The 22,320-nt window shown below is 43.9% G+C and overlaps 1 protein-coding gene across 1 annotated transcript; it reads right to left on the bottom strand.

Annotated features, from left to right (window-relative positions):
* Positions 1–1,154: 1,154 nt before the first annotated feature.
* On the bottom strand, positions 1,155–21,346 carry Tbc1d20 (TBC1 domain family member 20). The gene is made up of 8 exons (XM_026402102.2): positions 21,159–21,346; positions 11,887–12,072; positions 10,286–10,366; positions 5,548–5,734; positions 5,202–5,303; positions 4,347–4,488; positions 2,776–2,963; positions 1,155–2,561 (listed from the first exon to the last, which is right to left on the bottom strand). Exons 1-8 carry the CDS (start codon positions 21,226–21,228, stop codon positions 2,306–2,308), a joined length of 1,212 nt encoding a protein of 403 aa, XP_026257887.1. The 5' UTR covers positions 21,229–21,346; the 3' UTR covers positions 1,155–2,305.
* Between the last annotated feature and the right edge of the window lie 974 nt (positions 21,347–22,320).

The raw sequence follows: 22,320 nt of genomic DNA, 5'->3' as shown, positions 1-22,320 counted from the left end.
CATATCCATGTACTCACCGGCCAGGCAGCTCACAGAACCTCATTTGGTTTTTCATAGAACTCCCCCCTCCAACCCCTAGGTCAATGTAATCACTTGGTGTTTCCAGTGACCAGCCTTGTCATGAGGCCATTTAGGAGTCTCACTTAAGTCACCTGGTTAGCATGAACTAAGGTGAGTTTATTAAAAATGACAGACATTCCTGAATCATCCACTCCTTGGCAATTCCAAGGGTTGCAGGAACCCTGGGTCAGGAACCTGCACAAAGACCAAATAACTTATACCACACACACCCTTTCTTCAACTCTCCACTTATCAAAATTCTGCTGAAGAGTCAGGCATGGAGGCTGAGGCAGGAGGACTACAGTTTTGAGGTCTTGTTCCCAAAAGTAAAAAGGGCTGGGGTGTAACTCAAGAGTAGCCTAGGAGGGTGTGGACAAATGACAGACATAATTAGTAACCACATATGGCTGTTTATTTCATACAGGGCTCTCTGTACAAAATATTTACACATATTCTTTACAGAATAAATAAGTCACCTGAAGGTAAATAGATAATGCTTTCTCCTCAGTGGCTAGGGAGAATCCTGGTGTGAGCAAAGCTACAGTGCACACTTTCTCCTTAGGCCACAGCACAGGCAAACATCGCTTGCTTCCTGGGATCCAGAGTTGTGGCCTTGAGTCGTCAGCAGCTCCTCCACCTCTTGCCATCGCTGGGTTTACAAACAGGTTTGCTTGCTGCGGCTAGAGGCACAGAGCTGTTGCCATTTGTAAAGATGGCAAGAGGACAAACTTGGCACAGGAGAAGATGGAATATTTGCCATCTCTTGTCTCTGGATCCTGGAAGAATTTTCATTTGTCCTAATGATCCCACCACTTTCTAGATTAATCCATCTGCAGCACATTCACTCTACGTGCCTCCTGCTGTGCACGACTCACCATGCTTTGAGATGTTTTGGTTAAAGTGCTCAGTGTAACTCAGAACTCTACAGCATGCTGGCGGGAAGCCTGCTGACCACCCACCCTGCACATGGTGGGCATTCAGGAGGGCAGAGTGCTTCTGACCGGTTCACTTAAGGAAATCACCAGCTGGGAGACCAGGAAAATAAAAGTACACAGCTGCTCCACACAATGCACTCCAATTTTTAAAGCAGCAAAAGGCACTTTTCCCCCCCCAAACTCGAGTTAATGTACAAACCTGGCTTCACTCACAGAAAGCTGCCCAGGAGGACTGTGGGATCCCCCCTTCTTCCCAAGGCCTGGGGGGCCTCTGAGAAGCCTGGGGCGGGACTGGCTGCTCTAGGCCCTGCCATGCTCTTCATGCTAGTTTGTCCCTTTCTGGTACCAGCAAGTTTCCACCATTTCCCACTAGGCAGACACCAGGGGCTCTGCTATATCAAGCCCAGACGATGCGAGTGGGCGCCTTGCTGGGAGTGGAAGGCTGGTCTGTGGGGAATAGGAAGGAAGCAAAGTGGGTTGGAAGTGGGGGGCTCTCCACAAATGGCAGCTCTGGCTGAAGTGAAATGTTACGCAGTTGAGTAGAAAGTAAACTTCAGGGTTGTACAAGCTCATCCTTCTGATGAGAACTATTTTTTTCCATGAAGGAACGGTTCTTTTTAAAGTGAAAGTACTTTACATGTTAGGAGTATATAATTCTAAAAATAGTAATAAAAGTGTCTTTTATAAGTAATGTCATGTGGCTTGTAGAAGAGAACAGGAAGAAATAAAAAGGCAGGCAAACCAGTCTAGGTAATATTCTCTCCTGCTGGACTGGAAGTACCCACGTGATTTCTAGGCTGAAAATAGGTAGGATTTCACCAGTCACCTCATTCGTGTCTGATTTCTGACCAGCTAATGAAGCTGCTTTTAAAAGGGCTCCCACACGAGAGTCCTCTGTCCCTCACTTTCACCCAAGGCCCGACTCCTTCAGCAGCAGGTCTCCTTCCTCGTCTATCTGAAGTGGACAGAACCCCAGGAGCTGCAAGGAGGGCATACTGGGGTCTGGCTTACTTTCTATTGGGTAGCCAGGGAAGCCCAGGCCCTGAGGTTCTCACGATGGCTGGGAACAAAAGAACCCACTTCCACCAACATGAGGGGAGGTGGCAGAGACACTCTCAGGTCCGTGGAAGACACCGCAGGTCAGGCTTGCTCTGTGACTGGCCTCCAAAGCCATGGCAAACGTGGCAGGTGAGGGTGGCAGGAACAGAACACCCTCGACAGAAACCCTTTTAATCAAGGAAATTCCATCTTCTCAGTCCTTCTGGGAAAGGGCGAGACCGGGTGCACTGTGAGAGGAAGTGGCTCGGGCTTCAGGGGAAGAGCTGCAGCTGGAACTTGGGGGCCCATTCCAGGGCACTTTTCACCACTGCTAGAGCAGCTGCTCCCAGGGCCACCGTCAGCCCCATCACTGCCAGTTTCACAAAGCGGTTGGTCCTTGGTTTGGTCAGAACATCTTTTGTTCGAGTCTCAGGTCGCAGAAGTCCTCGAAACCGCTGCCGCAGCACCATATCTGGCCTCTGTTGGGCTGATGCCAGCTCAAAGTCTTTGAAGGTAGAGGCTGCAGTTCTGCAGAGGAAGGAGGCAGAAATAAGGACTGGTATGAAGGAAGAGGAAGAGGAGCGGTAGAGCCAGAAAGTTCTTTTGGACAAAGACCCGAGAAGTCTAAGGGATTCGGCTAGAATGGCTCTGGCCACTGTCCTGCCCTGTCCTCACCCCACAGTCTCCCCTGCCTCTGCCCTTTACAGCTGCCCCAACTCTACTAGTGCCTCGCTCTGCTCACCTCTCAGCCTGCTGCTGGGCAGCAGCCTCCCGTGCGAGTTCAGAAGGGGGAAACTGAACAAAGAGGTCCCCTGCTCTGCTGATCAGCGTCTCATAGGGCAGGTCCTGAGGGATCTGGGACAACAAATGGTGGACCGAGGCCATGTCACAGTCACAGTCCAGAACTTCCTGCTCACGATACAACACAATCTGTAGGAAGAAAGACTTTGCATCACGGACCAGACACACAGGGCCGTGGCCAGCTGCCTCTCAGTTTCTATAGAGATGAGTTCAAACCGGGAAACAGAGCCAGCCCAGCTGCTCAGCAAGCTCTTGCATCCATCTAGGAAGGAATGAGGCACATTCTTTCAGTGCTGTTCCAGCTGGGCTGGGCCTTCCTGCTAGGAGCGCACTGCCACTCATAACGTGAAAGACTGACAAATTAAAGTAAGTCCTTCCAGGCACATTTGTCTGCTCAAGTGTCTCTCAGAGTCTTGAAAGAAATGAAGACGATTATTTTAAGAAGAAAAGGAGAGGGATCATGGGGAGATTCTTGGAGCTTCAGCAAAGAAATGGTTCAAAATCATAGAAGGAATCGTCTTGTTCTCTTTAAACATCTTCCTTCTGACTGCTGGCCCACAAATCCACTGCTGTTGAAGGGATCTGTGAAGAACTTCCTGGGTCCCCACCTCTACAAATTACTCAGGCCTGTGCTTCCCCCACCCCCCATACAAGGGATTGAACTCAGGGGTGCTCTACCACTGAGTTACATCCCTATTTTTTTTTTTAAATTTTGTAGTTGTAGACAGACATAATGCCTTTATTTGTTTTTTATTTTTATGTGGTGCTGAAGATAGAACCCAGTGCCTCACTCATGCTAGGCAAGTACTCTGCCCCAGCCCCCCATCCCTTTTAAAAAAAATTTTTTTTTTTTTTGAGAGAGAGAGAGAGAGAGAGAGAATCTTAATATTTATTTTTTAGTTTTCAGCGGACACAACATCTTTGTTTGTTTGTGGTGCTGAGGATCGAACCCGGGCCGCACGCATGCCAGGCAAGCGCGCTACCGCTTGAGCTACATCCCCAGCTCTGAAAAAATTTTTAACTTTATTTTCAGACAGAATTTTGCTAAGTTGTTCCCACTAGCCTCAAACTTGTGATCCTGCTGCGTCAGCCCCTGACTTATCGGGGTTACAGGTGTGCGTCACCTTCTAGTAAGTGCAGCCCTCACCACTACCACCAGCCACCTCGATTCTATAGCCTGAGGCCAGCTCTCTCCTTTGACAGCTGCTGTGCAGACTGCTTCTCTATGAGGTATCAGGTGAACATAGTTCCAGAAGGCATCAGCAGAACAATGACAATTCACAATGCACACTGGCACTTCAAAGGTTCAGAAGAGTCTTACAGGATAGAAATCTCTGTAATTTTTTTTCTGTTTTTCATAACACCCACCATTTACACTGCACAGAAGAGGGACACCTGCCTAGGAAATGCCATCTCTTGCATGTTTTCATGATCACCAGACCCCTGCAGGGAAGATGGTCAACATAGGGTGGGTGGCGGAGAGCTTGGGTGCTGCTCATGCTGGGTACCTACCACAGCTGCAAAGTAAATGGGCATCAGTGGATGGCAGGCCAGGAAGAAATCGTATAACCGCACAACGTGCCTGAAGTCAGACAGGACGTGCCCAAACCAGGTGATGAGCCAGCTGAGAGCAAAGATGGTCCCCACCTCAGCACTAGGAGCAAAGGAAATCCAAATGTTAGGTTCCCTGTTATGTCACCCCTTCCCTCTCTCAGGGCCTTCTTTGTCCTCAGTGCTGGTGAGAAGGAAGCATTTGGGAAATACACTTTTTTTTTTTTTTAAATCCAGCTACCTGAGAACTTAGCATTTTCTCCTCAAAAAATACAAAGTTTTAAATTTGCAGCATGACACTCATACCACAACAGCATGCTGCCTGCCTTATCTCACCAAGCGCTCTTCTAATGCGCGACAGATATCAACTATAGGAATAAGGAGGTGTTTTCAGAGAACTATATTGTGATTTTCTTTCTGAGACAATTTTGATATCTGCACAGAAAATTTTCTTCTCCTTGGAACTTGGGAAATAAAATCACTCATGGATGGCCTTGTCCTTTTATCTCAATCTCCAAGAACTCGTACTTCATCTTGGAGCAAGTCTAAGTTGGTAAACTGATGCCACCCCTCCTCCCTACCAGATGTGAATTCCTCAAGCCAGGGGTCATCTCCCCCTTGCATTCCAGGACCCGAAAAAGGGCTCTAAGACTATGTAAAGAACCGAATCATCCAGATTGCTGGTGACTGGAAGGGACAACTAACATGAATCAACCTAATATATGAGGAAATGGAAAAAGATCTGTGAAGAAGAAACAAGAGCCAGGAGAGCAAAGGCAAGACGGATGGTACACACATGAAGGCGGCATCGCGTACCTCTGCATGAAGTCATGGAGCTCTGGGTTCACCTGGTCTATGATGGGCATCAGGTAGTTTAAAATGTGCCTGGTATTGTCCATTGTGGGATCCATGAAGTCCCTAGAGTGAGACAATTCAATGAGCTTAGTCAGATCAAGCACTTAGATATCATGGCTGGAGGGTGTGACCACTGAAAAAACTGAAAAGAAAATGACAAAGGGAGTTGGGGATGTGGCTCAGTGGCAAAGCACCCCTGGGTTCAATCCCCAGTGCCCAAAGGAAGAAAAAAAGGACTAAGGAATTATCCTGAGAGGGCTGGGCTTAAGGAGTGACACCCTCCTGTTATATCCCTCTGAAGGGGTACCTGAGGTGGTGGGTAGACAATTTTTCTACCAGGGATGTTGCCAGCCTCTCGCCTACCACCAGCAGAAACGTAATCACTATGTCATGGTAGCCCTGGTAGTAGTGCAGCTGAGGGTTGCGCTCCAAGATGAGGAGGATGATGTCAATGAGCTCTTCCTGGAGCCCCTCTCTCTGTTCATCCGGCATGCCTGTGGAGAGGAGGCACGTTTGAAAACAGCAAGCAGCCCAGTAACAGGGATATTAGGAAGAAGGCCAGCAATGGATTTTTCAGAGAAAGTGTCCAATAAAAGAAAATGGATTTAAAACAAGTTGGGGGGCTGGGGATGTGGCTCAAGCGGTAGCGCGCTTGCCTGGCATGCGTGCGGCCCGGGTTCGATCCTCAGCACCACATACAAACAAAGATGTTGTGTCCGCCGAAAACTAAAAAATAAATATTAAAATTTTCTCTCTCACTCTCTCTTAAAAAAATAAAATAAAATAAAACAAGTTGGTAACATCTATCAAGTTGACACACAGAAAAGAGCCACACCTTCAACATACGGGGGAACCTGAAGACACCAACTTAACCTAATTGGAGTTACTATCCTCCACAAGGGACGGTGGGATGGCATACACCTCTTGATATGATGTGCTGACAGGAGCTCTGTGGCACACAGGTGGAACTCCTATCAGGTGCATAAGCCTGATCTCACAATGAGGAAACACCAGGCAAAGCCAAAGTAAGGAAAACTGAGCAGGATAACTAGGCTGTCATAAAATACAAAGGAACTGCTACAGGTTAAGAGAGGCTGAAGAAGCCAGGTGCAGTAGCACTTGCCTCTAACCCCAGCAGCTCAGGAGGCTAAGATAGGAGGACAGCAAGTTCAAAGGCAGCCTCAGTAAAAGAAAAGTGCTAAGCAACTTGGTGAGACCCTGTCTTTAAATAAAATACTAAAAGGGGCTGGGGATGTGGCCCAGTGGTCAGGTGCCCCTGAGTTCAATCCCTATACTTCCTCCCTGAAAAAAAAAAGGCTAAAGAGATGATGGCTGAATGGGAGATGGGTGAATTTGTATTTCCTCTTCCTATAAAGGATAAGTGGTGAGATGGTGAAATCTCAAAAATTAGATTGGATTAGATAACAGTATTTTTCAATGTTGCCACTGATTTGGTGAGAACCTTAATTTTAGAACTACATCCTGAAATAGTTTGGTTAAAGAGGGACCATGTTTATGATGAACTTTTTTTTTTTGATACGGGGGACTGAACCCAAGGGGCACTCGACCACCGAGCTGCATCCCCAGCCCTATTTTGTATTTTATTTAGTGACAGAGTCTCACTTGAGTTGCCTAGTGCCTCATTTTTGCTGACTCTAGCTTTGAACTCATGATCTTCCTGCCTCAGTTTCCCCAGCTGCTGGGATTACAGGCATGCACCGTGGCACCTGGCTTTTTTTTTTTTTTTTTGTACCCGGGATTGAACTCAGGGGCACTTGACCACTGAGCCCTATCCCCAGGCCTTTTAAATATTTTATTTAGAGACAGAGTCTCACTGAGTTGCTTAGCACCTAGCTTTTTGCTGAGACTGGCTTTGATCCTCTTGCTTCAGCCTTCTGAGTTGCTGGGATTATAGGCTTGCTACATTGTGCTTGTCCAGCTTCTTTTTTTTAAATATTTTTTTTTTTTTTTAAAGAGAGAGTGAGAGAGGAGAGAGAGAGAATTTTTAATATTTATTTTTTTTAGTTCTCGGTGGACACAACATCTTTGTTTGTATGTGGTGCTGAGGATTGAACCCGGGCCGCACGCATGCCAGGCTTGAGCCACATCCCCAGCCCTTAAATATTAATTTTTTTTAGAGAACATGACAGTAAAGTGTATTCCGACATATTATACATGAAGTATAACTTTTTCTAATTAGGATCCCACTGTACTCTTAAATAATAGTTCAGAAAAAAATTCATTTCTATGTATAAAGAAGGAAAGAATAGCAAAGAGTTAATAAAGCAAATGTGGTAAAACACATAAGGAAATCTGGGTAAAACGTATCTGGAGAATTCTTTGTCCTACTTTTGCAACTTTTTGGAATGAAATTATAAATTAAAAATTGAAAAAGCTGCATATTCCCCTCTAAACTAAATCAATATTCCAGGGAAGACTGATCTCCTCCACCCGAAAATATACTTAGAAACGGGGGCGCCTGTCTCCAGAGCTCTTTCAGAGGATGAAGCCAGTCCGCAGTGGTCAGCAAACTCCTCACTCATCTGGGTGTTTAGTGTTAAGAGTGCTGAACTGTCGCCCTAAGCCAGCAGCCAGGGGAGGGCTGTGCTCAGCGGGAATGGCAAGACTACAGCCCAAAGGTGAGAAGCCCAGTAGGTTTGAGTCCTGCATCTCTCGGGCAGTTCAGGAGCAAGAGATGAATCCAGCTAGACCTCAAGGCTCAGCTAAGGGAGCTGAATGCCACCATAGCCAAGGAGACTAAAGTGGGCCTTAGTCAGAAAGCTATCACAATCTTTGATCTAGTTCTGCTGAAAACTTTCCAGAAAATCCAACCCTGGTTAGTCTGTGAACTTAAGATAAAGCTCAGCAGGAAGCATGATCAGAGGACAACTGCACCTAAGCCAATTTGAAAAAGCCATAGGAAAAACAAGCAAAAATGTCCTGAGAGCTGCATGTGGACAGCCGTACAGGCTGTGACCCTTGACATGGGTAAGAGACTCTGTCTGAAGCTGGACAGCAGGCTGCTGCTCATAAAGGTTCACTCTGACAAAGCTTGACAGAACAATGTGGAACACAAGAGCACAACTCAGGTTTAAGATGCTTACGGGCTGGGGCTGTGGCTCAAGTGTTAGGGCGCTCACCTAGCATGCGTGAGGCACTTGGTTCGATCCTTAGCACCATATAAAAATAAAATAAAGATATTGTGTCCATCTAAAACTAAAAAATAAGCTCACAGGCAAGATGCTAATTTTGAATTCCCGAAGTTTGAGTTATAAATATAGTAGTAGCTTAACTTTCACTGTTAAAAACCGATATGGGAGAAAACAGCTCACTTAAGGGCTCAGATCCCACTGAACAAAAGGTGCAAGGTGACAGTAAAGCTTACCTCATGCCCACATTTCCTCCACCACGTCTCAAAAAAAAGTCATATTTCAAACAATAAAACAACAACAACAAAAAAAGAAACCAAGAACTATGGATAGGTAAAATAATCAAAGCAGTAAGAGTCAAAACTAAACCCAATTTGAATTTCCAAAGTGAAGAGTTTTCAGCCAAGCCCAGCGGAAAACGAATGGAAAAGACCACAAAGCCACAACAAAACTTCAGCCTGCCAGAGCAGCACAGACTGAAGTGACACAATGGAAGAGGAACAGAGGGCTCAGAGGAAAAGCAGTTTACTAGGGGAGGCAAAGGAAGCCATCCGCTCGGAGAGGTCTCATTTGGACTAAGAAGTAGGAAAAAGGGACTGGATCATGGGTACAAATCTTATCAAAACCAAGTCCAAGGGCTGATGCTGTAGCTCCATGGCAGAGCACTTGCCTAGCATGTGTGAGGCACTGGATTCCGTCCTTAGCACTGCATACAAAAATAAACAAAATAAAAGCATGGTGTCAATCTATAAATATAAAACAAAACAAAACCAAGTTAGAGCTGGGCACAGTGGCACACACCTGTAATCCCAGTTACTTGGGAGGTTAAGGCAGGAGGATCACAAGTTTGAGGTCTGCCTTGGCAAAATGGCAAGACCCGGTCTCAAAAATTAAAATAAATAAATAAATAAATAAATAAATAAAGGGCTGGGGATACAGCTTGGTGGTAGAGAGCCCTGGGGTTTAAACTCCAGTACAGGAAAACAACAACAACAACAAGAAGAAAACCAAAGTTAGCAGGCTACTGGCTACAAGGGAGTCACAAGGGCCTCTCTAGAGAACATGGATACAAGCAGAAAAGAAGACCCTAACAGACAAATCCAAGCTAGAGCTTGGTTTCAGATGAGTGAAAAACAGGGTTAGAGGCTCTAGTTCCCTTCAGCAGCTCTCCTCTCTCCAGGGACTTCCAAGTGGAGTAATTAGAGGAAGAGAAATAGGTCATATATATAAGGTTTGTTGTCCAACTTCCTTCCTTGTGAAAATGGAAATGAAAAGGATCCCTCTCTTTCTTCCTGAGAAGCGGGAGGCATTTTTTTTTTTTTTTGGTGGTACTGGAAATCGAAACTATGGCCTTGTGCATGCAAAGCAAGCACTCTACCAACTGAGCTATAGCCCCAGCCAAGGGAGGCAATTTTAAGAATAGATTCTATGAACATGAAGGGAATGGCCTCCCCTCTAGTCCAAGGGACCTAATACATGTATGTTTAAAAATCTAGTTAGATGATGATATTAACAGTTCTTATTAGTATCCAATTTAAGACAATTTGCTCTCTAAAGCCAGACTGATGGCTCTACCAATCTCTAAAGTCCTCTCTGTGGCATGAAGGAAAAAAAAAAAAAAAAAAAAGATCAAAAAAAATTCTTCTTCTCTCATTACCACCTCCAGGCCAAGAAACATTATGTCAGGTTTAGGCTTTCACAAAGAAGGCTTGATGGTGGCCCAGTCATCAAAAGAATGACTCAGCAGACTGAAAGCACCCCAAATGCCTGAGAAGCAGGGTCCTACATGTTGGGCCTTTGTGGGCTGGATGGAAAGTCCTCAGACTGGCAAGCACCAACACAAGAGGGAAGTGCAACAGGGCAGAAAGACTTCCAAAGGAAGGAAGAGCGTCTCACCAGGAGGGAACCGCCGTAAAGACCGCCTGACGTCCAGCAGCACTTGTTGGTAGTCCTTGCTTATCTGACGTAGGTCCTTTCCTATTGGAAAAAGAACGTGTTACTGCAGGAATGTCTGGGAAGTCATATAAGGAAATGTTCTGGAATAACGTCAAAGCCCTGGTGGATACAATGCAGCTTTTTCCTGAAAAGTATACAATTCCAGATATATGTGGAAGGGAATCCCTACTCAATTTTAAATGCATGCTGGAGTGTTTCTTTTTTTTTTTTTTTTTAATATTTTTTAAATTGTTGATGGACCTTTATTTTATTTATATTTATTTTATTTATGCTGAGATTCGAACCCAGGGCCTCACACATGCCAGGCAAGCACTCTACCACGGAGCCACGATCACAGCCCCGAGTGTTTCTTTTTTTGTTTTTGTTTTTTGGTACTGGGGATTAACCTAGGGCTGCTTTACTGCTAAGCTACATTCCCAGTCATTTTTATTTTAGTTTTGAGTCGGGTATCAATAAGTGGTTTAGGGCCTCACTAAATTCTGAGACTGGCCTTGAACCTGTGATCCTCCTGCCTCAGCTTCCTGAGTCACTGGCTAGGATTATAGGCATATTTCATCATGTATGGACAAACACATACTGTTTAATGCAAGTCATGAACAGACTGTCCACAGTGGGGTGGAGACAGCACCAGAAAAGTCAGGAGGCCTGGGTCTGTGCAGGCTGCCACTGAGCATTACCAGAGAATAGCCCATGTGTACAAAATGATGATATTCCCTTCCATTTGTACCTTTCAGGTTACTAAAAGTACTGAATAAAATTATGAATGTGGAAGTCATAGACCAATGAAAAAAATTCCAACATCTATAAGATCGTAGGCATCCTGAGCTGTTCAGAAGGAGTAAACTCAGACAAAGATGAACCTGACACCCCTCAACCCTGAAATTCTAAAACTAGGATACTGCAAACAAGAGACAGAACTTGTGGTCAGTTGGTTGGTAAGTCCAACTAGTTCAAGAAAACAGCAGTATTTTCTTGCTATTATATACACAAGGGTACCATTTCCCTCAAGCCATAACAAGTGCTATAATAAGCACAGATTTCCTTTGCAACCTAAATCAGAAGTATGAGAGGAAGCTGTGTAAATTTCCACACACTGATTCCATCTTATCAGGAGACATGGGAAGTCTGGAATCTGACAGAAGAATTTCATCCCAGAACTGAGAGTATGAATACAGCAATGCCTTTTTTTTTTTTTTTTTTTTGGTACTAGGAATTCAACTCAGAGTCGCTTTACCACTGAGTTACATCCCCATCCCTTTCTGTTTTGAGACAGAGCCTCGCTAAGATGCCCAGGCTGGCCTTTAATTTGTGATCCTTCTGCCTTAGCCTCCCCAATAGCTGGAATTATAGATGTGTGTGACCTTGACTGGCTTCATTCCAGTTTTGAATAAGACTCTACTCATCAGTCTGAACTTATTTTCAGAGTGGGCTCAAGGATTTCCTAAAATGTTTTTGATTTACTCATCTACTCTTGGTTGATCATAAAAACCAAGGATCCCAGTATTATTTTCTCCCCACCTCCTGTGCCCTTACCCCATTACCTGATATAGGAGGTGGGTCACTCGTATTGACATTGAGGAGCTTGGGCCACACTTTTCGTCTGATCTCATCAGTCAGGAGACCTCCTTCACTGATAGCCATGCGTCTGAGGGCAGCCACATCAGTGGGATCACTGTTCAGAGCCTGATATATCTCTGCCACTTTCTTCTTCCTTTTGGCACTAAAGCCTGAAATTACAAAAAAAAAAAAAAAAGGTGTATGTGGGGAATGTGAGGCTTACATTCAGCACGTGTAGTTTTCTGCTTGGGGCTCCCTCTCCTTATTTGGTTTGAGGTAAGGTAGGTACCTCCTGTTAGAAGCTGTCATTTAAATCTCATGGACAGAGACACTCAAAATTTCATGCCAAGTGCTTTTAATCCTGTGGGGGAGCACTCATTATAAAATAATTAAAAATTACTTATTTCATTTTTGGTACTGGGGATTAAACCCAGGGCTTCATGCATGCTAGGCAAGCGTTCTCCACTGAGCTGCATTCCCTCCTGTCTAACAGGAGGTACCTACCTTACCTCTCCCTTTCTGGAGATAGAGTGTTGCTAAATTGCTAAGGCTGACCCCAGACTTGAAATCTTCTTGCCTCAGCCTCCTCAGTAGCTGGGATTACAGGTGTGCACTACTTTTTAGAAGGTGATTTATTCTATAGGTTAGAACCAATGATCATAGGAACAGAGCATCTTTCTTTAAAGAAAAAAAGAATGCGTTAACATCAGACAGAAAAAAAGAATGTGTTAACATTAGACAGATCATGGTTCACATCTAGGTTTGCCACTTATCCCTTCAAATAACTTTGAGCAGATTATTTCACCTCTCTGGTCCTCAGGGTTAACACCAATCTGTCAGGACAGTCACAATGATCACAGTGATATTTACTAAATATTAGTTAACTTCCTCATTCTAAAACAGCAGAGATTTAAAAAAAAAATCAAACCATGAATAATTATGTAGTACATGATGTGTAAGATTCTACTGAGATATATAAGTAACAAGCAAGGAATCAGAATTATAATAAATGTTCAGTAAATTCAGGCTTATCAGTCAGTGGCAATGTTTTCCTGTTCTTTCTTAGTACTCAAACTTCAAAGAACACTCATATCTCAATTTAGGAAAAATTTCCTATCATTTATGTAGGAAAAAGGTAATTCAAAACTCAATCCTAGCTCTCTGCTTTCTGACTCCCATGTCCCAAATTGTTTTTCTCCTCCATAACCTTCCACCATGATGCTCTGCCTCACTTCAGGCCCAGAGCAATGGAGTTAGCCATCTATGGACTGAGACATTTGGAACTGTGAGCACCAAATAAACTTTCCCTCCTCTAAAAAAACCCCCCAAAAAACCAAACAAAAACAAAAAATAAAACCCTCTAAGTATTAGGGCTGGGGGTGTACCTCAGGGTGTGGTTCTATAATGCCCCAATACACATTTGTTTTGTTTTGTTTTGCAGTCCTAAGGATTGAACCCAGAAGCACTATGCCACCATAGGGCTACATTCCCAGTCCTTTTTATTTTATTTCATTTTTTGGTACCAGATATTGAACTCAGGGGTACTCAATCACTGAGCCACATCCCCAGCCCTATATTGTATTTTATTTAGAGACAGGGTCTCACTGAGTTGCTTAGTGCCTCACTTTTGCTGAGGCTGGCTTTGAACTTGTGATCCTCCTCCTCAGCCTCCCCAGGTGCTGCACCATTGTGCCTGGCTCCTTTTTTGTATTTTATTTAGAAACAGTGTCTCACTGAGTTGCTTAGTGCCTTGCTAGGTTGCTGAGGCTGGCTTTGAATTCGAAATCCTCCTACCTCAGCCTCCTGAGTTGCTGGGATTACAGGCATGCACCAACAGTTCTTTTTATTTTTTGAGACAGGGTCTTGCTAAGTTACCAAGGCTGGCCTTGAACTTGCCATCTTCCTGCCTCAACCTCCTGAATCACTAAGATTATAGGCGTGTTTTACTGTGTGAAGCTCAATACTACATTTTTAACAAAATCACAGAGAAGTCTCCAGTTACACATATCAGTTTTTACATATACCAGTTAATATAACTGGTGAACATCAGAATCACGCGGAGACAGTTTCAGAAGCAACAGTTGTCAAAGGGTACTAGGATTTCTAGTGTGGCTGGAGGTTAGAGATATTGATTGCACACAAAGCAATCATTTCTCAACAACCACATAAATTACTGGTGATCAGAAAGTAATGTTTTAAGCATCTTACATTCTTATGTGATAGTCTGTTATTTACAGGCATTTTACTGTGTTTACATTACTTTTTAGGATATAGGTTGGGAATTTATGGTTGATATCTGTCACTATTAGTCTTCTATTTAAAATAATGGGGTCATAGGATCTTAGAATTTTCAAGCAGATGGCTTATTTTATTTATTTTTTGGTATTGGAGATTTAATCCAAGAGTACTTTAACACTGAACTACATCCCAGCCCCTTTTTTATTTCAAGAGAGACTCTTGCTAAATTACTTAGGATCTTGCTGGAACTTGCAATCCTCCTGTCACAGCCTCCTGGGTTGCTGGGATTACAGGCATGCACCACTGTATCCAAACGAATAGCTACTTTTAGAATAGCTAGCTGAAGTTAAATGAATGATGGGTATATTTAGATTCTTTTCTTTTGCCTGTACCACTGAGAAAACGAAACAAAACACAAGAAAAGTGAAATAAGACAACATCAAATGTTACAAGGCACTGTCCTATAATTTTTTTTTTTAAAAAAAAGGTGTACACAGACAGTGAAGGCCAAGAACCCAAAAGTGATTTTAACAAGTCAGGCCAAGAAGCATAACTTAAGAAGAGGATTTAGTAGAGAATAGAAGGTTTGAACATACATATAGGGCTTCTTATTGGATAGCAAACGGATTCATTAAAAAATATTATGGAATAAATTTTAGATACAAGGCTCTAGAGTTAATGTAAGAAGGAAGGTAACATTGAAAGAAAGGTTAGACTTCAGAAAGGTCATTAAGCAGGTTTCCTCAGCAATGTTCTATTCTGAGACAAAAGTCTTTCTCAAACTGTCTCCATGAGAAAGTTGCACATTATTAACAGAAATGGGAACTGGTACTAGGAGCCTGTGAGAGCTGTGCCATATAAACCACACAAATAGAGGACTGGGGTCACATGCCACTGAAGTTGCAGACAGTAAAATAACACAAGTGACTTTTTTTTTTTTTAAATAAATTCATTTGTTTTTAAAATTTATTTATTTATTTTTATTATTATTTTTTTTTAAGTTTGTGTACATTTGTCTATTGGACTTAGGTGCCAGGTTCAGATCATTTTTTTTTTTTAGAGAGAGAGAATTTTTTGATATTTATTTTTTAGTTTTCAGCGGACACAACATCTTTGTTTGTATGTGGTGCTGAGGATCGAACCCGGGCCGCATGCATGCCGGGTGAGCACACTACCGCTTGAGCCACATCCCCAGCCCACAGAAGTGACTTTTTGCCAGGTACCCTGTTATCTTGGCCAAACTATTGTTATTCTCCTAACAACAATGATATAGCCTAGGAGGGTGATCATTTGTCTGAGATCTTCCTGATTTACAACTGGAGTCTTGATGTAGCTGTTCACAGCTAACTCCTCTTGCAACCTGCAAAACTGGCCCAGTTTGGATACTAAATTTAATGGCTGCTTTACCCAGAAATCATGAAAAATCAAGTCCCCAATTCCCTCTGTCAGCAAATTAAATGTTTATGAGGTGTGTCAAGCTCTTAGCTCTGGTGTGTCTATCCTTGGGTTCATTACCTCCTTCCTTCCATCCATTCACCCACCCATCAGTCCATCATTTAATGAGTGACTATCTGTACTAAGCACTGTACTGAATAAAGAGATTAATATGTCTCCCACTCAGACCTTTAGTATATCATTGTAGAGAGGAACACAATTATTACATAGGATATTACAGAATCATGAAGGATTATAAAAACCTAGAAGAAAGAATGACTACTTCTGAGACAATGAGGAAAGGCTTCACCAAGAATAGTCTGGTATCTTCTTGAAAACATGGCCACACAGAAGAGTGTGTTGAAGGGAAAGTATTCCTGGCAGAGGAAAGAGTATGTGCAAAGACCTTGTCACATGAACTAAACACCAACAGCATGTCTGGGAAACAGAGGAGTTCTGACATGTGGCAGAGTTGGGTACAGGAAGAGTGCAGAAGTAGGGGCACTGAAGGAAGTGAGGCTAATCAAGGTCAGGCTGTACTCAACCTGCAGGAAGTCTGGTTAACACCCTGCAGGGACTTCCTCCTTTAGAAGAAGAGGCTGAATGTTTTCAGAGGGGTCACAGGCATACAGGAAACAGAAGACTCTCCGCCTTTCTTCCCTGGCTAGGGATGGAACCCAGGGCTTCATGCATGCTACCACTGAGCTACATGCCAGCTCAAGAAGACTTTTTAGAAACTTTTTTTTTTTTTTTTTTTGGCAGTACCGGGGATTGAACCCAAGGCTTTGAGGTTGGTAAGCAAGGGCTTTACCACTGAGCCACATCCTCAGACGCCAAGAAGACTTTTTATATGTCAACACAGGCCGAGACAAAATAAGTACAGGAATTTAATTAATTTCCACAAGGAAAAAAAATCTAACTTTTTTTTACTTGTGTATTCTTGCACTTTCCGTACACCACAAGTTAAGAGCACTTACATGGTAATACTGAGTATTACTTGAGGGAGGCTGACATTTAGAAACTGCATTGCCCCCTTTGTTAAGCATAGGGTAATTTTCCTCAGTTTGTTTAGACATATTCCACCCCCACTCCTCTTTCCAAGTAGGCTATTCAGCAATTGGGGAAAAGGAAAACTGCTGCTTATATTTCAGGGAGAACACTGTTTGTAATCAGCTGGATTTCTGTGAGGTTTTGGCAAAAAATCTGTCAGAGTGTTAACTAATTCTGAACCAAAATCCTGGCTCTAATACTTATTTTCACTCTTTTTTATTTTTTACTTTTAACTCAGGGTGCTTTGCTGCTAAACTATATCTCCAGCCCTTTTTATTTTGAGACAGGGTCTAAGTTGCCCAGGCCGGCCTCAAACTTGCAATCCTCCTGCCTCAGTCTCTTAAACTGCTGGCATAGCAAGTATGCACGGCTGTGTCTGACCACTTGTTTCTCTTAATACTGTTTTGATTGTTTGTTTTGGTATCAGGAATTGAGCTCAGGGGCACTTGACCACTGATCCACATCCCCAGCCCTATTTTGCATTTTATTTAGAGACAGGGTCTCACTGGGTTGCTTAGCACTTTGCTGTTGCTGAGGCTGGCTCTGAACTTGAGATACTCCTGTCTCAACCTCCAGAACTACTGGGATTACAGTCCTGGCACTGATTCTATTTTTAATCCAGCATTTCAAAATTTAGTATCTTCCTGTTTTTGCCACTCTGTAGGAAATCCATAAATGTGTGGACATTGAATAAGTTACTTAGTTACTGTTCCCCTGGAAAAAATTGGCCTAAAGTATATGATACTTTTCCTATACTACTGTTAGTATGCTCACTGTAGAATTCTAAATATAAATTGTAGATTCTGGTCTATTTATTTTTTCTTTGGTACTCAGGATTAAAGGAGATGCTTAACCATTGAGCTATATAACCCCAGCCCTTTTTATATTTTATTTACAGATAGGGTATTGCTGGATTTTTTAGGGCCTCACTAAATTGCTGAGGTTGGCTTTGAACTCACAGTCCTCCTACCTCAGACCTCCCAAACCACTGGGATTACAGGCATATACCACCATATCCAGCACTCTGGTTTGTTTCTAAAGCTCCCAAGGCCCAGTGTGATGGTGCATAACTGCAATCTCAACAATTTCAGAGGCTGAGGCCGGAGGACTGCAAGTTTAAAGCCAGCATCACAACTCTGTAAGACCCTAAGAAACTTAGTGTGATCTTATCTCAAAATAAATAACTAGGACTGGGAATATAGCTCAGTTGGTAGAGTGCTTGCCTCACATGCACAAGACCCTGGGTTCAATTCCCAGCATAACAAGAAAGGAAGAAAGAAAGACAAACAGACAGACATGCATGAATATTGGGGATGTGGCTCAGTCGTTAAGGACCCCTGAGTTCAATCCTTGGTGCCCCCCCAAAAAAAGAAGCAATAAAAATAAAATAAAGCTCCTAGTATGCTGCTCAAATGTGGATTGTGGCCGCTATTTCAAGCCCCAAGACTGCCTTCCTTATCCCCACATTCCAGTGGTTAAATGTCAGTGGCAGATGAGGAAGGCACTCCTACATGTACCACCCCCATGGATATTTTATTGCATCAAATGTATACTCTCTCACTGTGATACAGAAAGATAAAACAAAATTCAATGAGCTAGAGATACATAAACTCCAAGGTGAGAAGGTCAATTACTGCATTACAAAAAGTTTTAGCAGGGTCTTCACTGAACAAATACTTCACACACATTGTTTTTATCTAAGAAAGCAAAAAAAATCACAGAGCTATTCTTGGATGTTAAAGAAAAAGACTGAAATGAATGCCTACTATCTATTTTATTTAAAGGTAAATTTTATGTATAGATTTTAGGGTAGGACACATATTTTTGGACTTGATCATGCTGTATTTTGGCTTGATATTAAAGCCCACATTTCATCTGAAGGTATCACTGATGTCATTCTAATCTCCCTGAATCCTCTGGTCTCCAACTTACTGCCTCACTTATAAGAAAGGTGTATTGTATATATTCCAAAGCTGATATGTTTTAAATTCTTCTGTAGTAGAGGACTTGGCTATCATAACCATGATAGAGTGAAATGATTGCCTACAGCTGCTATAAATAAATTCCTAGTGCCTGAAAAGCAATTCATTCAACAAGGAAAAATGATACAGGCATACTTTGGCCTGTTTTCTATTAAAATAAGGGCCACTGAAGCAGTATTTCTTAACAGTTCAGATAAAGATGGCTGGGCCCATTACTGTCTGAGGTGTCTCCCAACACTGGCTACAGAACCCAGGTATAGATTTCTGCCTCCTTAGAGTAACAGGTATCTCCAAAAGTCCCTGGCTTCAGGAATTTAATATAGAGGGAAAGGGCCATGACTAAAGATGACCACACTTATGAATCCTCTTAAGAGTTTTTAATCAGAGCCCTAAAATAATTAGTGACTTGAATCTGGTAAGTGATCTACATACATACTTGTAAAACAGAAGCTTATGCAAGAGCACAAAATTCCATACTGATTATTTAGTATATGCCTGCATATCCAGAAAACTTTAGTCTTTAAACTGAAGCTAAACTCAAAAATGATAGCTTCAATCACAATGGAAGAGTAAAGGAGAGGGAGAGGGTGAGGGAGAGAGATTCTCCTATTCAGAGATATTCCCTATACTTACCCTGAACTCCCAATATGGACATGAGAAATTAATTTGAAAATTTATGCTCAGACTTCATGTCTGTACCTGAGACAGACAATGGAAGGGGAAAATAATATCTTATTCTGGGTGAGATTCCCATTAAAAATAAAATAAAATATAGTAGCTTCTGTCTTTGGCAGTCCTAAATAGTTTCTAGAAAACAGTATCCAAACAAGAGGAGATTCATTAACTATCTGAACCATAACAAAGGCATCAAGAAAAGATGCTTTTGGACATGGGGGCTCATGCCTGTAATCCCAGGGACTTGGGAGGCTCAGGTAGGAGGATGGAAAGTTCAGAGCCAGGCTCAGCAATTTAGCAAGACATTGTCTCAAAATAAAAAATAAAAAGGAGCACAAAGCAAACAAAAGCCCCCAACCCCAACCAAACAGTACATTTAACAATTGTTACAGTAACATTTATATATAATAAAATTGCTAGTTTTTAGGCATACAGTTTGAATAGTGTGGTAAATGCACAATACAAAAGCAAAGTGCTAAGCAACTTGGTGAGACCCTGTCTCTAAATAATAAAGTACAAAAAAGGGCTGGGGATGTGGCTCAGTGGTTAAGAACACCAAAAAGAAAGAAAGAAAGGGAAAAAAAAAAGGTGCTTTACTCCAACAACTGAGAATGATAGTCTAGTAAACTAATCTAACCATCCTTTACAAAGGCAGCTTCTAGCATTAGTAACTTTTGTCAACAATTCTCCAATATGAATAAAAAAAAAATCCAAAACAAACACCCTCCCCCCAAGCCCCTCATCTCTAAGTTCCTCCTTTTCATCCAAAGAAGCAAAGTCAAGGATACAGAAGGAGGTGAGTCTTTTATTCAGTTGCACTGCAACAGGTCACATAACCCATGCTGCTTGGGACATTGACTATTATGCCATGAGGATAGATGTCACACAAACACCAGCAAAATGTTGCAACGACAAAGACCCCAGAAAACTAACATGTGTAGTGAGCTCCAGTTCCAACCAAAAGAAAAGAGGGATAACAGAAAATTGAGCCCTAGAAACATGATGTGGATACCAGGAACTTCATCAAAATACCACTGTTCTATCTAGGGCACCACTCATCAGAAGAGGGGAAAGGAGGATAGCTACTTCAGCCTTCCCAAGAGGGGAAAAAGATTTCACTTGATGCAGGGTAAACATTCATAATTTTAACTACCACCTATTTATGGTATGGAAGGTGTCTTGGGAACAGGTGCTACAAGACCATGATTTCACCGAAAGCACTGACTAGACTGAAACAGTATAAAAAGCAGAATCGCTTTCTACACAACTAAATAACGTTAAGGGAGGATTAGGAGCGCCAAGGAGAGGAGCGGTTGCCGGGAGTGCGTCGACGGGGGAACGGGGAGTGACTGCTGACGGACAAGGGTTTCTTTTGGAACCAGAGGTCCGGAACTGGACAGTGGCGGTGCCTGCAGCTCTGCGAGAGAACCAAGAACCACTGAACTCGACGCTTTAGAAGGGGGAATTCTATGGTACTTTAAAGATACGTGAGGAACGCCTCAGTCCGGTCGGTCCGAGTGAAGTTTGGGAAACCTGCCCAACAACCAGGAAGGAAGCCCCAGAATCTGCGGACGTGGCCCGGCAGCCGCGGGCCGGGGTGAGGCCTGGCTTCAGCCCTCGGGAGTCCCAATCCTCCTCTCCCGGGGTACCGGAGGCCGCAGCGTACGGCCCCCGGACCTTCCCCGCCAGGGCTCTTCCTCCGACGGCTCAGGACTCGCCAGTTCCAGGCCCTCTCCCCCTCTGACGTGAGCCAGGTCCTTCGCCCCCTTCCTCTCCCAGCGCCGCGACCCCGCCCTCGGCCCGCTCCTCTGACCCGGTTCTGGCCCCTCAGGCCGTCCTCGGAGGCCGCTCCCCCGCGCCCCGGCGGGCTTCCGTACCTGCCCTGTCGGCGCCGCCGACCCAGCGGCTGGAGGTGAGGCCGTCGCCCTGCGCACGCCGGAGGGCCATGTCCCGGGGGCCCGGGCCCCGGCCCGAGCCCCGGCTGGTGTCGGACCCGTAAGGAGACGCGACTCTGGCCGCAGGACGCTGCGCCCACTACGTGGGATAGGCTTGGTTTCGTCAGCCCGCGGCGCGCAGGCGCGCAGGTGGCCCCGCCCCACGCCGGCACGTGACCCTACAACACGCAGGGGCGGGCGACGGTCGCGGAGCACGCGCGCCTGCGCCCTGGGCGGCGGGCGCTGGTGGTGGGGAAAGAGCAGGGATCTTGCTGAGGAATTGTTTGAATTCCAACTGTGGTGCGTGGCCTTTTGACCTCGTGTGTTCAGGATCGGATTTTGTCATTTCTTTGGCTTTTATAATGTCTAGAATGGTAGTGGTGAGAATATTATTGTGCTTGTGCTTAGACCATTACCCACGTGGTAAATACTGTACTGAATAATTACGAGCTATTTTGCTTAACGAGGACTTTACCTCTAGTGTCGCTTTCCCGCGCAAACTCCTGTTCTATGCATTTGAGTACTTCAGGGTTTAGCAGGACCATTGCTGACGGCTCCGCAAGCCGCGCAATGCACAGTACAAGGGGTCGCCATGAATACAGCTATTGGAACAGTGCTCCCGCCTTGAGTTGCCCAAAATAACACTGGCTTCTCTGGTCTTTGATTTCCTTCTCATCTCCACTTGCACTCCTTCTTCTGCAATGCTACTCACCCAATCACACCTCTGATATTGTAATGGCCAGAAATACCCCACTTCCCAAATCTCCAACGCAGAGTATGAAGTCCTCATGATTCAAGTTGCTTGAAAACTCTCATAGTCCAACCTCCACCAAAAAATGGTGAGACTTATTACTGGCTCCTCCTGATTTCATGTCTGTCCCGTCCTGTCCCGGTTTCAGGGTTCACTAGTGTTACCACTGTTTTACCCCGTGAGGAGTCCCTGCTTCCCCATGATGAAGTATAACACCAGAGAAGCACACCGAGGCAAGTTTAGAGTGGAAAGTAAAAGCTTTATTAAAGGACAGCAGAAAAGACTTCTCCCCTGAGGAAGAAGGGGACCCAAGAGTGGACGCTGTGGAAAGGGGAGGTCTTCCCTCTTTTATAG

The sequence above is a fragment of the Urocitellus parryii genome, chromosome 6 (assembly GCF_045843805.1).
Source record: "Urocitellus parryii isolate mUroPar1 chromosome 6, mUroPar1.hap1, whole genome shotgun sequence".
NCBI classification, from domain to species: domain Eukaryota; kingdom Metazoa; phylum Chordata; class Mammalia; order Rodentia; family Sciuridae; genus Urocitellus; species Urocitellus parryii.
This window is presented reverse-complemented; position numbering and strand designations above follow the sequence as displayed.

Bases quoted from the DNA above. Each gene is read 5' to 3' on its own strand.
- Tbc1d20 (XM_026402102.2), bottom strand. From the start codon at position 21,228: ATGGCCCTCCGGCGTGCGCAGGGCGACGGCCTCACCTCCAGCCGCTGG. The intron at 4,489-5,201 runs GTACGCGATGCC...CTTTGCTCCTAG, and splicing joins CTCCATGACTTCATGCAGAG to TGCTGAGGTGGGGACCATCT. The intron at 2,562-2,775 runs GTGAGCAGAGCG...CTTCCTCTGCAG, and splicing joins GCCCAGCAGCAGGCTGAGAG to AACTGCAGCCTCTACCTTCA.